Genomic DNA, 13,943 nt, shown 5'->3' on the forward strand with positions numbered 1-13,943 from the left:
ATGATCAACTTGGGAGTGTGTTTGGGGCTTTTAAGCCTTGAAACTCTCCCTGAAGACTTTGGTCAACCCATCAAGGGCCTTGTAGTTTAATGTCGTCTACAGCAAGCGAAATGCTTCTTTTGCCCTTGTGTGGAGTCTGTAAGAATCTGCTAGAAGCTGATGTGCCTTTGTGTCAAAGCAGTACCCCTTCAGGAACTGATAGAGGAATAACAGAGTCGTTGATATTTCAGGTTAAAAAAATTTTCTACCCAAGGAGAGGACTGTGAATCATCTGCCAGAGGTCAGGAAAGGTGAGAGTAAATTATTTTGGTTCTTTCTTTGGCACTGGAGCCTCTGAGGCCCAAGCTTGTCAGATGAGGAAAACGTTTAATATTTAGGAGGCAGTGGTGTTGGTGATCTACCATCCTAGTTCAGGACTTGCCATCATATACCTGGATGTAACAGGTCATAAAAGCTGAGAAAAAATAAGTGATGATGTGGCTGACACTGTTACACATAGTAACATCTTTACTCCTCCCAACGCCCCTGTGAGCAAGGTAATATTAATCCTGTTTGGCAGGAGTGGGACTGAGGCAGAGAGACGAAGTCACTCGCCCAAGAGTAGCTGGTACGTGGCAGAGCTGAGTTTTAAAACTAGGTAGACTGGCTCTACCACTGTGTATTGGTGTCTCTAGTTTCTAAATGAGCACCATTGGGATGCTGGATTTGGATAGGAATGGGATTTTTATGAGAGAGTAGGTTATTTTATTTATGGTACATAGTTGTGTATTTTTAGTCGTGGATCCTTTCCAGTTGTGGCACGTGGGACGCCGCCTCACCATGGCTTGATGAATGGTGCCATGTCCGCGCCCAGGATTCGAACTGGTGAAACCTCGGCCACTGAAGCAGAGTGCGTGAACTTAACCACTCGACCATGGGGCTGGCCCCGAGATACTAGCTTAAATGAAGCTACAGAGCAAGCTGAATTTTTTTTTCTTGTTGCTCATATATTTTGTTGGTTTAAAATGTATCAAACTTTTTCCAGTTTTTTTCTTTTTTAGAGAATTTAATAATTAATTAACTTTTCAGTTAGGTTTTAATACTTATAACTAACATAGTAGTTACCGTTTTTTATAGCTATTTACCAGCCATTGCATTTTTAAGTTATATTAATCCTCACCACAGCAGTGCTTGCCAAGTAAGGGACTGTTTATATCTTGGTTTTATATATGTGCAAATTACTAGACCACAGAAATATCTCTGTTTTTATCTTCACCCGTATTTCAGTGGTGATGACTTAGCATCTTCGAAAGTAATTTTTTCCTCTACTTCTACCTTTTAGCTTCCTCCTACCACATTCCTTTTTAATTTTGGCAGGATGCCAAACAAAACAGTCTTTGTGGACAGGTCAGCTGCCTTATCTATCTTTTTGTCTCCATTGTCTGGTACAACAGCTTGTGTAAAATTGTGATATTTCTGCACCTACCTGTGGCTGTATAAATTATCACATTGGACTTCCCAGAAATCCATCTTATGCACAAAAGTGTTAAAATGTGCTACAAGGGACTGTTGGCATGTTTACTTGGTTTCCTAAACAAACTCAGAATAATCCAGCTTCCAAAGTGCTTAGCTGCATGGATGAATAACAGTTTTTATTTTATTGGTGGGAGTTCAAAGTTCGAAGTGAGATTTTATGAATTCTTGGAAATTTCTCTTATGTATCAAAGGCTGGAGGAGAGGGGCAATATAATATTAGCCAACAGTAGCTCAGTCAATATTTGGAATGCCTGAGATTGCAAGTCCAGGATAGAACTGACAAAGTTGCCTGTTTCTTCTAATTCCAAGTCTAACATCCTTCCTCTCTCATTCTCTTGAGCTTATGAAATGAGTTAGGGCACTGGTCACTGTAGTCATTTAGGCAGAAAAGGAGTGAAAGTAAGTTCTTGTCTGCCACTTTACTTCCTCATTTCTGAAATTGTTTAAATGTAAAATTGCATAATTGGAATTGTGTGTTCCTCATTTTATAACGAGTGATTACAGATAATTAAACAAGTTGTTCTGGATACTCTTTCTGTTTTGAAAATGAGATACTAAGAATTAGAGCTAAGGGAGAAGTGAGAATTTGAGGCAGTCCTTTTTCTCCTACCTCTGGTGGGACGCTCTGAACACTTGTAGGTCAATCACCAGTATTTTTTTCTTTTTTAAAGATTTTATTCTTTTCCTTTTTCTCCCCAAAGCCCCCTGGTACATAGTTGTGCATTTTTAGCTGTGGATCCTTTCTAGTTGTGGCATGTGGGACGCCGCCTCAGCATGGCCTGATGAGTGGTGCCATGTCCACGCCCAGAATTTGAACCTGTGAAACTCTGGGCTGCTGAAGCAAAGTGCGAACTTAACCACTCACCCGTGGGGCTAGCCCCCACCAGTATTCCTGAAGGTACTATATGAGTGACTTGTACATTGTAGTTTTAAATTCTCACTTTTTCCTATGCTTGGTTCTAGGGACCCCCCTGTGGTAGCAGTGGGGGTTCCTTAAGAAGGACTGATTCTGATTGGTTTTTGATTATTCCTACCTAGCTTCTTTGGCCTGTGAGTAGTGGCTTAAAAGAGCAACTGTTTAATTTTCATGATTCTATTTGTTAGATGGGTGGTATTTCTCTGGTCTCACCTGAGCTCACTAGTGGGTGTTTGCATTCAGCTAGTAGGTCTCTTGGGGCAGACTCAGCTCAGCTGGGAAGGCTGGGACTTCTGGACCTCTGCTCCATGTGGCCATCATCATCGGGGAAGCTGGCCTGAACTGCCTTACATTTAGACTCGGTAGCTTCCCAAGAAGATGAAAGTGGAAGCTGCAAGGCCTCATGAAGCTTAGCTTTGCTCATACAACATCCCTTTGGCTATATTCTTCTGGTCAAGGCAAGTCCCAAAGCCAGTCCAGATTCAAGAGGTAGGGAAATAGACCCCGCTTGTCCATGGCAGGAGCAGCAAAGTCACATAGCAGAGAGTTATGGAAATGGGGAGCTGTAATTCATTGGTAGCTATTTTTGTAACCATCTACCAGGTATCCCACAGTGATCCATTAGCGTTATATCAGAAAAGCTGTCCTCTAGAGACAGCTATTACAGGTCCTTCAGTGATTTTTATTGCCATCAACAATAAGAACTTTGCTATTACTATTTCAAATTAGGTGAAATTACTGCTGTTGAAGATAGGTAGATTGAAGAAATATTTTAGAGATGGTCTCCAATCTTACAGAGTGGGTGGGAAGATTCTGATTCTCTGATTCTGACCGTGAGGGTAACAGAATCCTTCTTTCCTATGATATAATAAAAGAAAATAAGCCCACTAGGTTGTATGAGAGGATAGTGCAATGTTGATTAAAAAAAAAAAATCTAATAATTCTAAGTCAATAAATATTTGTTGATCTGTTTTGTTCTAGTTACCTATTACAGGTGATTTGCAGAGTTCAAAGATAAATCAAGATAGTTAAACATTTAGAACAGAAAATTGCTCACAATTTAATGAGAACAGGTTTGAGGAGGATGGGAGAGGTGACAGGGTGGACTCAGTGTAAACAAAGTATCTCTCTGAGGACAGACTGATTTTGATGTTTTTGGAAACGCTAAAAGATGTTGTTGCTTCTTAGTGAATAATGAGGAAATGATCTCTTTTCCTCCTCTGTGGAAGGTGAAGAGAGATGCTGTTGGTAGCCTAGATTGCAGGAACTGGTCATCTTCCGTACTGGAGTGGTGGACTCTCAACTGCCCTTGGTGGGATCTTCGGCCAAGGTTGAACTCAACTATTAGGTCAGCTTAGCTGATTGTGGAAAATGATGTTAAAGGTTTGTATTGCTTGAGAAGTTGGTGGAGGGAGAATATTCGGGGCTCTTTATCATCTTGCTTAAGGCCAGAGAAAGCTGAAAGATGTCATCCTTCCAACTTCCATATTCTGAGAGTCTGTGAGTTGCTCTGTGGTCAGAATTAGGGCAAAAGATATTCCTGGGCCTTAGTGAGTACGGCTATGCCTGGACGAATCCTTGTTCTTCAGAATCATAGTTCTGAATATTCTTGAAGATCTCATGCTGTGGAATGCTTCTCTCAAGAAAACTCTGAGGAAGAAATTGTGTATAGATGCTATGGAAAAGGTTGTTTAAGAAGAACTGGGCCTTAAGGCAGAGCTTCGAAACCACAGTTTCAAGGGTGATACAGAGACGTTGATCCCTTCAGTCCTTGGAGTGGCTGAGTGGGGCTTCAGGCTGCTTGAACCACTTAGGCCAGCCTCTGGGCCAGCTGTGATTCTAGTTTTCCTGGTGTGTTGAACAAACGTCCTCATTTTCTGTATAAGCCACATCGTGAAAAGAAATGGGCAGTGTTGCCCTAAAGGATGTAGCAGTGCTTCAGAAATGTGATGGCATGAGGACAGATAATATTTTCCTTCTCAGTCAGGGTTCTTGGCTGCAACCAACAGAAACCTTTTCTAGTTAGTTTAACCCACAATTGAGTTGTCTGGGGTTGTCCCTGTCAAATTTATTCCCAGATCAATAAATATTTGAAAGCGTTTTCTATATCAGGCACTGAACTTAGGTTTTAAGTATACAAAGATGATCTTCTCTGACAGGAAACTTCTTCCGTGTAGATAATTTAAGATGTTTGATCATACCTGCTTTCTATCCTGCTGTAGATAAAGAGGAGGCTCTTGTCTGTCTCTGTTGACTGGTTAGGAATTGATTATTTGTCACAGTCTCACCAAAGGGGGAATTATAATCACAAAATTATAATCCTCTTGATCAATTACTTTAAACCATGTTATAAATATTTTATTCCTAGTTAGTTTTCTAAAACCTCCACCGGCCATTTATAGTATCAGTTCCTTCCTTATACCCTTTTCTCCCTGTGGAACTTATTGCAGCTTTTGAAAGAAATCCATATTGATCTACTGTCCTTTTTGTTTGTAGTTTTTTCATTAAAAATATCTGAATCCGTGGTGACAGGTTGCCTTTAGGGTTTTGTTTTTTTGGGGCCCTTGAGAAGAGAAGTAAAGATGAGAAGGACCTAGAGGGTCTTCCTTAGAGAAAGTGGATAGGAGGGGAACGGTTGCTAAAACAAACAAACAAACAAAAAAGACGCATGCCTACAGATAGGCAGAAAAAGTCTCTCTAAAGTATTATAAAAGCTGTGTTTTTCTCCCTTTCCCTGAATCTCAGCCTTGATTGACTTTCTGAGGTGTTCCTTCTCCTCAAGACTGCCTTATGATTCATCTTAAACTGATCATCATTTGGAGGGTTGGGGTGCACCAGTGAGAACAGGCCATGTAACTTGCTCTTATCCCAAACCCCTTGGCCCCAGTTTTAGGCTCTGAGTCATCTCTGCTTGGAGAGTCTTTGAACTTTTATAGAATTATTTAGTATATTTTGTTGGTGAATGATCAGAATATGTGCTTGGATAGTTTTCAAGATACTTGCAGATGTTTCTGAAGTATGGAGTGTGTTTAAATCTAAACCGTGACACTTGTGTGCTTGTTCGTGTATGCAGTATATGTCCTTTAAAGACCTCAGTTTATTTTTGTTTAAATGTGAATGTGATGTTGAAAAAGAAGCTCTGTGTGTATGTATGTGTGTGTATTTAAATAAATATTTTATTTCCAAGAAAAGTTTGTTTTAATTATAATAATATATTTTATTTACCTGCAAAGATTAGCTACTGTCTCCTCAAATTGGGCTTTTGAAGAAAGGGCCAATTTTGGTGTTTTTCTTTGTCTACTTTTCACAATGATTCTTTGTTTTGTTATTGTCCTGCCTTTGATCTTAGTCTTTTATCAGTTTTCACCATCGAGAGGTTATGGGTGATGTACCAGGTGGTTTCAAGCACACACCACATGACAGGCGGTGTTCAGCTTTTGATTTGGGGAATTTGTGGGTGTTGAACTCGTTCAAATTTATGATTGTAAAAATCCTTAACTTTATTTTATCTCCAGAAACTTTGCCATATAAAATAATAGTCATAGGTTCTGGGGATTAGGACCTGGTATCTTTGGGGGCCACTATTCAGTGCACTATAGTTTGCCTCCTGGCCCCGAAATATTCACATCTGCCCCACATGCAAAATTTGTTCACTCTACTCCAACATCCCTGAAAGTCTTAACTCTCTACAGCATCAGCTCACATCTCAAAATCCTCTTAATCAGGCGTGGGTGAGCCTGTGAGGATGATCCGTTGTGACACAGAATTCCTCTCCATCTGTGGACCCAGGAACTAGAAGACAACTTATCTGCTTCCAAAATACAGTGGTGGGTCAGGCATTGGATAACAGTTAGAGAGATTCTCAAAAGGAGAGAAAATTGAAGGAAGAAAGGAATCAGCAGTTCCAAGCAAGTTCAGAGTCCAACAGGGCAAATTCCATTAGGTATCAAGGCCTGGGAATAATCTTCGGCCTTTGAATATTTCCTAAAGACGAATTTCTAAGCAGTGAAAGAGCACATTCACTTAAAAATTCTCTGTCTATTGCTGTACCTCTCACCAGAAAGTTACGTCAGTTTACTTTTCCATCAGTGATGTATTGTACTAATGATTCTTTTACCTCGTCACTCTGATCAACATGTTATCCTTAAAAAACATGTACATGTATATGCATAAAGTAAAACCTCTGAGTTTGCCGGTTTCACATGAACAAAAATTGTAACTGTTTTTGGTGTTGGTGAGTGCCTTTCATACTTTTTCTCAATTTTGCTTTACTGTTCATACCCTTGCTAATTTTTCTCTTTTTCTTGATTTGTACCATGTCTTTATATGTTTAGAGTTTCTGGTTTTGTATTGTAAGGATTTTTCCCAAGTTTTCATTTTCATTTTTTAAAGTTTTTGTTGGTAATATACCAGAGTTTTGCCTTTTAATACAGCCAAATTTGTCATTTTTCATAGAGTACTTTTTGCATGTGTAGTTTGAATGTCTTGTCTCTACTTGCTGTCAGATAAAAACTGCTTTAAAAGAAATGTTTGGTACCTGAAAGGGCAAATTATGTGGAAAATTCACACTGTACTATGATCATTTCTGAAAATGATATGTCTTGTTTTGGGAATTCACATTATCCTTTAGAAAGAAAGATCCGTCCCTGAGAGGTGATCCAGGAGCCGTGGCCAGGAGCTCTGTGCTCTTGTCCTGCAGCCCTGTCCAACTAGTGCGGTACACTCAAACTTTCAGACCTCATTGAAAGCACCAGCCTGAACAGGTTGAGCCCTCCCAGGCGTCTTCTGCGTCCACGGAGGTGGGGGAGTGTTTGGATCGCAGAGATGTTTGAATAGGTAGATATATGTGTAATAAACTGGGAAGAGTGAGTGCTAGAAAAAGTGCCTGTAACATGTACATGAAACCAGGATGTGCTACAAATACTTAAAAACCCAACTGTGTTAAAAGTTTCCATATAGGAGAATGCGAAAGGAATGATCTTGTAAGGTTTATTGACATAGAAAGAAATATGGCCAGCGAGTACAGCATGCTACAAAACAGTATTGTGGTCTGATTTTACTTACAGGAAAAAAAACAATGTCTGTATCTTTTTATGGAGAATAATCTGCAATAGATAATGATTATTTTGGGGTAATTGGACATAAATATTTATGAAATTTTTTAAACCCATATATATTTTATGGATGTATCTAATATTTTGTATATTTTTCTGTTCTTTATTTTTTTCTGAATTTTCTGGCCTTTCTGTAATGAACATGTTTTGTTTGTATGATATAAAATATTGATACTTTTCCCCTCCCCATCCCAAAGAAATTGCTCCAGAGAAATGATTATTTAGAATACCTGTGTTATTAACTTGAAGTTGACTGTGCTGTGATGTGTTTTAGCCTGTTATGGTTGCAAAATACTTTAGAATCTTCACTCAACTGTTTATATTACATTTGAGGGAAAATGGTTTTTATTAAACCAAGGCATTAAAGTGTAACACTGGAAAGGTGGTAATATTTTAGTATTTTTCAATATCTATGCTGAGGTAAATGACTTTTATAGTGGTAGTTTCATTTGCAAAAGTGTTAACATCTCTGAACAATGTAACCTTGAAGCACTGAGCATAGTTTTCTGTTGTATTGGAGCATAGTGAGTGATTTGTGGTTAGTAACAACTTTAGATTATTTTTATTTACTTTTTCTTAATTCTGACTTCTTTGTTGGCTTTATGTATTATATTAACTATATGTTAAAGCAAGTTTTTCTTCCCTTTGGTGTGAATTTCTTATGCCCTCAGAATAGTACCTGTTTTATAGTACTTGAAACTTTTACTTTTTATTTGTTATTTCTTAGGTAAACGCAAAGCACTGAAGTTGAATTTTGCAAATCCACCTTTCAAATCTACAGCAAGGTTTACTCTGAATCCCAATCCTACAGGAGTTCAAAACCCACACATGTGAGTATTCCTGGTCATCAAATAAAAGGCTCAACTCAAGCAAAGGTTTTAAAGTTACTGTATTGTATGATTTTTTTTTTCAAGTTGAGGGGTTGGTATTTCTGTTACGGGCCATTTGAAATATTATGGGCCATTTGAAATATTACTATTTGAACTTAAATAGAAAGCTGTTGATTCTGTAGTCTAAAGTAGGTAAACACAATTTTCCTCTTTAAAGTTTATTTAAAGGGGAAAAAGAGCTGAAGATCCAGAAACATTTATATCTTTTAAATTCCTCTCTTACTGAATTCTCTGAGAATATTGTTTATACCTTAGCTTCTGGATTTCTAGTTAAATTGTAAGTGATAATTAGGAAACTTAACTTTCCTCTGTAGATCTGCACAAATCATCCCCACTTACTAGATAGCAAAATAGATTCCTATTGTTAAGAAACTAAATTCCTGCAAGATTTCCATGTCACAGGAGGTTCAAAGAGTGTGTTCATGTCAGTATACAGGTATCAGTGATTATATTTTTATTTATTCCCTGAATATTTGTTATTAAAAAATGGAAATGATATTGTAGCATCTCACTGAAAGTATTAGAAACATCTGTTAGTTAATTTAAAATAATATTTTCAGAATAATATTTTATAGAAACCTTTGATTGAATTCAAGTGAAGTGATGTATTAAATAATAATGTCTTCTTCCCCCTAAAACCTACGTGAACATGAAGGGTCAAAGCCAGGCCTTTACATTTATACTCATGTCCATGAAAATAATTTTCACCTAGTTCTTGTATTGAGAACTGTAAAGCAAGTGGTGGAAGGTATGGTTAAAGAAGCTGTCAGCATACATATTTTATCGTTTTTAGTAATTCCTCAACAATTTTTATTCAAACCTTACTAGAATGCAAACATATTTATTCTTCCCCAACAGGTACCTCTATTGCTATTTCCTTTTCTTTTGATGTTGGGATGCATTTTATTTGCAAACAATAACAAATTGGTGGCAGGTAGAGTGTCTTGCAATAGGAATGCTGAAAATATTTTGTTATTTTTAAAACAACAGTGCCTAGAAGGGGGCAATGTGTATGTGTGTACATATACTGTTATACTTTCACCTGTAACCTTAAAGGGAATCAAAGGTATTTTAAGTGAAAACTGGAGTAGGAGTTTATTTGACTGGGAATGGTGTCTATCAGTTTTATTAGACAGGTGTTCACAATGAGATTTCTTGTCAGAGCTCAGTCTGGAGCCCCAGCCTTTTTACCTTCTCTGAAACATCAAATGAAGGCTATGTTGAGGAATGAGACCTGGTGCTTCTTAATTAGTCAGAGCTCCAGCAGCAAAGAAATACTCTTAAAAGAACCTTCTTCCTTATTTCCTAGAATTTCTAGTGAAAGCCGGTACAAAACTAACTCTTGAACGGCCTGTTTCTGTTAACTTGGTTGCTAGCTGAACCACGTTTGTAGTCAAAGAAAGGATATGTGTTAATTGCCACACTTAACAGGTCTTTCTTTCTTTTTTTTTTTGAAGCCCCCTTGGACAAAGACTCAGACAACTTGACTTAACATTTAAAACTGGACAAACATTCACATATTTGTACTCTCTTCCCTCAAGAGTTTGTTCGTATATAGGGAGTTCATGGACAAAATCTTTTTATTTTTTCTTAACGGTAAACAGGATGGAAAAAAACCCTTCTTCCAAAATTTGAGTTGATCAGATTTTCTTTTTTAAAAAAAAAAAAACAAAAAACCATCTACTACGTAATAATAATCCTATAACCAGCCAGGTTCTTACTCTTTCTCTCTTCCTGGCGGGTGTTAAAAGTTTGAGAGGACATGGTATTGGCATTTTACCTGATGATACAGTCTTAAGAATTTGATTCTGGCATGTAAAAATTTGGGACCCAGACTTTGTTTGGAATTTACTATTTTGCTCTTTGACTTTTCTTTCATATTTTCCATCTCTTTTTTTCTTGCTCTGTCTGTATCCTAGGAGATTTCCTTAATTTCTACCTTTGTATGCAATAATCTATTTTGGCAATTGATTTTAATTTCCAGAAGTTGATTTTAGATTTTTTTTGGTTTCCTATTCTTAATTTATGGTTGTAAAATCTGAAATTTTAAAGTTCTTTTCTATCCTTTAGGTAATCTATTTCCTCAAGGGTCAGTTTTTCCTTTGTCTTTGTCTTCCTCTTTGTGTTAGTTTTTTTCCGAATTTCTTGATCATCCATTGATAGTTGAGGATGAGGAAATTAAAAGGCTGATTGGAACTTCTGGTTGTAGGTGGTCAACTGGTGGGCTTGACTTTACTTTTCTGAGTGTTTTGAGATCTAGATGCCAGAATGAGTAAGGCCTCTGTTCACTCTATGAGGTCTAGTTCTTTCCACATAGGATGTTTTTCTTTAGAGACATGCTTTCTTTTCATCTTGAGGGGAGCATGGAGAGAAAAGGAGAAACTGATGAGACCTTTTTCCTAGAAAGAATTTTAATGAACTCTGTTTCTGGGCCTTCATACTTTCCAACCATGGATCTTTTCTAAGGTTCTCTTGGGACTGTTGTTTAACCCTCGCTTCTGCTGCACGCTGCTCCCCCACCAGGGGTTATGGGTGGTAGTTTTTTCTATTACTGGTTTTTTTTAAAACCCCTTATTATGGAAAGTTGCAAATATATCCAAAACTATGGAAAGTTGCAAATATGTCCAGAACTAGAGAGTGGTAGATGACTGTATATATTTATCAGTCAACTTTAGCAGATTCAACAGTTAATGTGGGGGGGGGGAGAAAACAAAACCCAGTTAATGTGGCAAATATTGTTTTTATCTATTTCTCTACCTTTTTTAGTTTTAACCAAACCTCAGACATATTATTTCATCTATAAATATTTCAGGACATATTTCTAAAACACAGGGACACCTTTTTAAAAACATAATCACAGTACCGTTATTACATCTGGTAGAATAAGTAATTCTTTAATATCATCAAATAAGAAGATTACTTCATCCACTTTTTTTTTAATAGTTTGAAGCAGGATCTGAACAAAGTCCTGCACTGGTTGACTGGTAAATTTTGAAACTGTAGAGTCCCTTCTCTTGGAATTGGTTAGTTTTGCTTTGTCTATGTATTTTTGTGTGCTTTCAGGCATTCAGAAATTTGTTTAAATCTCTGTTTCTTCATTGTTTATTTCCTTTTTTTAAAAAAAAAATCATTCTTTTCATGTGAGTCGTTGGAGGGTGAGGAGACAACATGAACAGGAAGCTTTGGTTTTTAATTATCATTGGTTAGAATTATAAATATTTCCAAGACATAAAAGATGAGTATTATAATAGAGACTCTTAGAACTACTACCTACATGTAACAGATGTTAACATTTGTCCTTTCGCTCTTTAGATGAAAGAGTAAGCTGTAAAACTAAAGAGTACAAGGAAAAACTAAAGGAAAAATGTGTGGCTACCTTCTAAATTTCCATCAGGATTGGATTATACTAGGCACTCGAAGTCTTTTTGATACTCCAGGGGTATTCTTATAAATGTGGCAGGCTTGTGCTAAAATCATGTTCTTTATATAAACTTGACATGAACAGAAATAGATATTCTGCTGTTATATTCTGTGCTTTCATCATGCTGACTAATGTGAGAGCTCTCAGAGCACAGTCGTTTAGAATGCACCAAATACAATTGTTGTTCTAAAAGAACAGCCCTTTCATCTTCACAACGTTATCAGAATTGTATGAGAAGAAACACTAGCTTAAAAGCTAACACTGGAAATAAATAATGATGAGTACAGATATATTTTGGGGCTTAAGCTAAACATTTTGGAATCATATGTTCTAAATTTAAGCGAATCTCTTTGTTGAAACCAAGAGGATCTTATTTATCTTTATTATGTTTGAGCAGAAAAGGCTCAGTTGTGTTATAGAACATCTAGGAAGTAGTGTTAAAGAAATTATTTAAGTCCCTAGTTAGTAACTGGTATTCTTAATTCTATGATGAGCCACTCAGTAGAGCCTTACCTTAAAATGTAGAGCAGTAATTATAAATTATCTAGGCACTTATTGCTGGTTAAATTGTAGAAACTTTATCCTTTAAACTTTATTGTCTTGGATTAACGGTTTTAGTTAATGTTGGAGTCCTGGTTTCTAACTCTTTGATCTCAGTTCAGGCATTGAATTAGAATAGTGACTTCAATTATTTTGTATGGTGAATTATAAGAGAGAGAGAGAGAGTGTGTGTATTAAGCCAGTTTTATGCTATTTTCTTCAAATAAAATCTTATGCACAAGCCAGATAGGCTGAGTGTTTGTGAGCTGGAAGAGGGCTTTGTAGTCTTGTCTGCCCTCGTTCCCCACAGTAGTCCCTAGGACATCTCTGGGCAGTTCCGAAGTGTGAAAACCACTAGCTACCTGAGCTTAAAAGTTTTTCCCAAATCTGAAATTTTTCGATGTAATCATAGTAATTTTGAATTTCTACATTTCTGTGATGGACTACCTTCACAAAATGCCAGTAACGGCAGAGATATTTAAAGGTACAAATTAGTAGCCCAAATTTTAAAATGCCAAATGTGTAAATTCTGTGGAATAATCTTTGTATTTTTCGCTGGTTTAGATTTACTACTGCAAAGTTTTTTCCTTACTGTGGCAAAATATACATAATGTAAAATTTACCATCCTAACTGTTTCTAAGTGTGATTAAATGTTAAGTACTTTGATGCTCAGTGGCATTAAGTACCTTCATGCTGTCGTGCATCTACCATTACTATCCATCTTCAGAGCTCAGTCATTTTCTCAGGCTGAAACCGTATTCATTAAACACTAACTCCCCGTTCCTCTTCTGCCCAACCCGGGCAGCCACCATTCTACTTTCTGTCTCTGTGAATTTGACTACTCTAGCTACCTCATGTAAGTGGAATTACACAATATTTGTTCTTTTGTGTCTGGCTTATTTCACGCAACATAATGTCTTCATACTCCATGTGTGTTGTTGTATGTGTCAGAATTTGCTTTTTAAGGCTGAATAATCTTTTACTGTATGTATATATGACATTTTGTTTATCTGGTCATCCATTGATGGACAGTTGGGTGTTCCTACCCTTTGACCATAGTGAATAATGAATACTGCTATGTGAGAGAATCTTTTAAAGCTTGCATTCCTTGTACTTCCTAAAGTTCACAGGTATTTAGTTCTCCTTATTCTAACATTCTCCCGCAGTGCATCTGGTGGTTGTGGTCTATTTCCCTAAGTCAGGGATTCACTAGAGAAGTGATTCTCAGCAGAGGATACTGGTAATAGGTGTGGTTGACCTGACTCCCTCTGTGGTCCCCACCCCTGGAGATTTACTGGTGTAATTCTCTTTGAGCTGGATGTTTATAGCCAAGGTAATAGATGCTAATTCTGGAATATTTATTTAAAGAAATTAATGATAAATGCTGTTGAATTGCTTGTCTCCTAAAAATGAATTTAGTTTTGCTGTTTTAAATCGTCTTTGTTTTTTCTTTTAAAGATTTTATTTTTCCTTTTTCTCCCCAAAGCCCCCCGGTACATAGTTGTGTATTTTTAGTTGTGGGTCCTTCTAGTTGTGGCATGTGGGA

At 37.1% G+C, this 13,943-nt stretch overlaps 1 protein-coding gene across 2 annotated transcripts in view; it reads left to right on the top strand.

The window, feature by feature from the left end:
- Positions 1–13,943, top strand: part of MAP2K4 (mitogen-activated protein kinase kinase 4) — a 136,285-nt gene that overhangs the window by 25,718 nt on the left and 96,624 nt on the right. For both annotated transcript variants that reach the window (XM_023653528.2, XM_023653527.2), the window contains one exon: positions 8,273–8,375. In XM_023653528.2, coding sequence (XP_023509296.1) covers positions 8,273–8,375 — 103 coding nt within the window. The remainder of the gene's footprint in view (positions 1–8,272; positions 8,376–13,943) is intronic.

This window comes from Equus caballus, chromosome 11, assembly GCF_041296265.1.
Source record: "Equus caballus isolate H_3958 breed thoroughbred chromosome 11, TB-T2T, whole genome shotgun sequence".
NCBI classification, from domain to species: domain Eukaryota; kingdom Metazoa; phylum Chordata; class Mammalia; order Perissodactyla; family Equidae; genus Equus; species Equus caballus.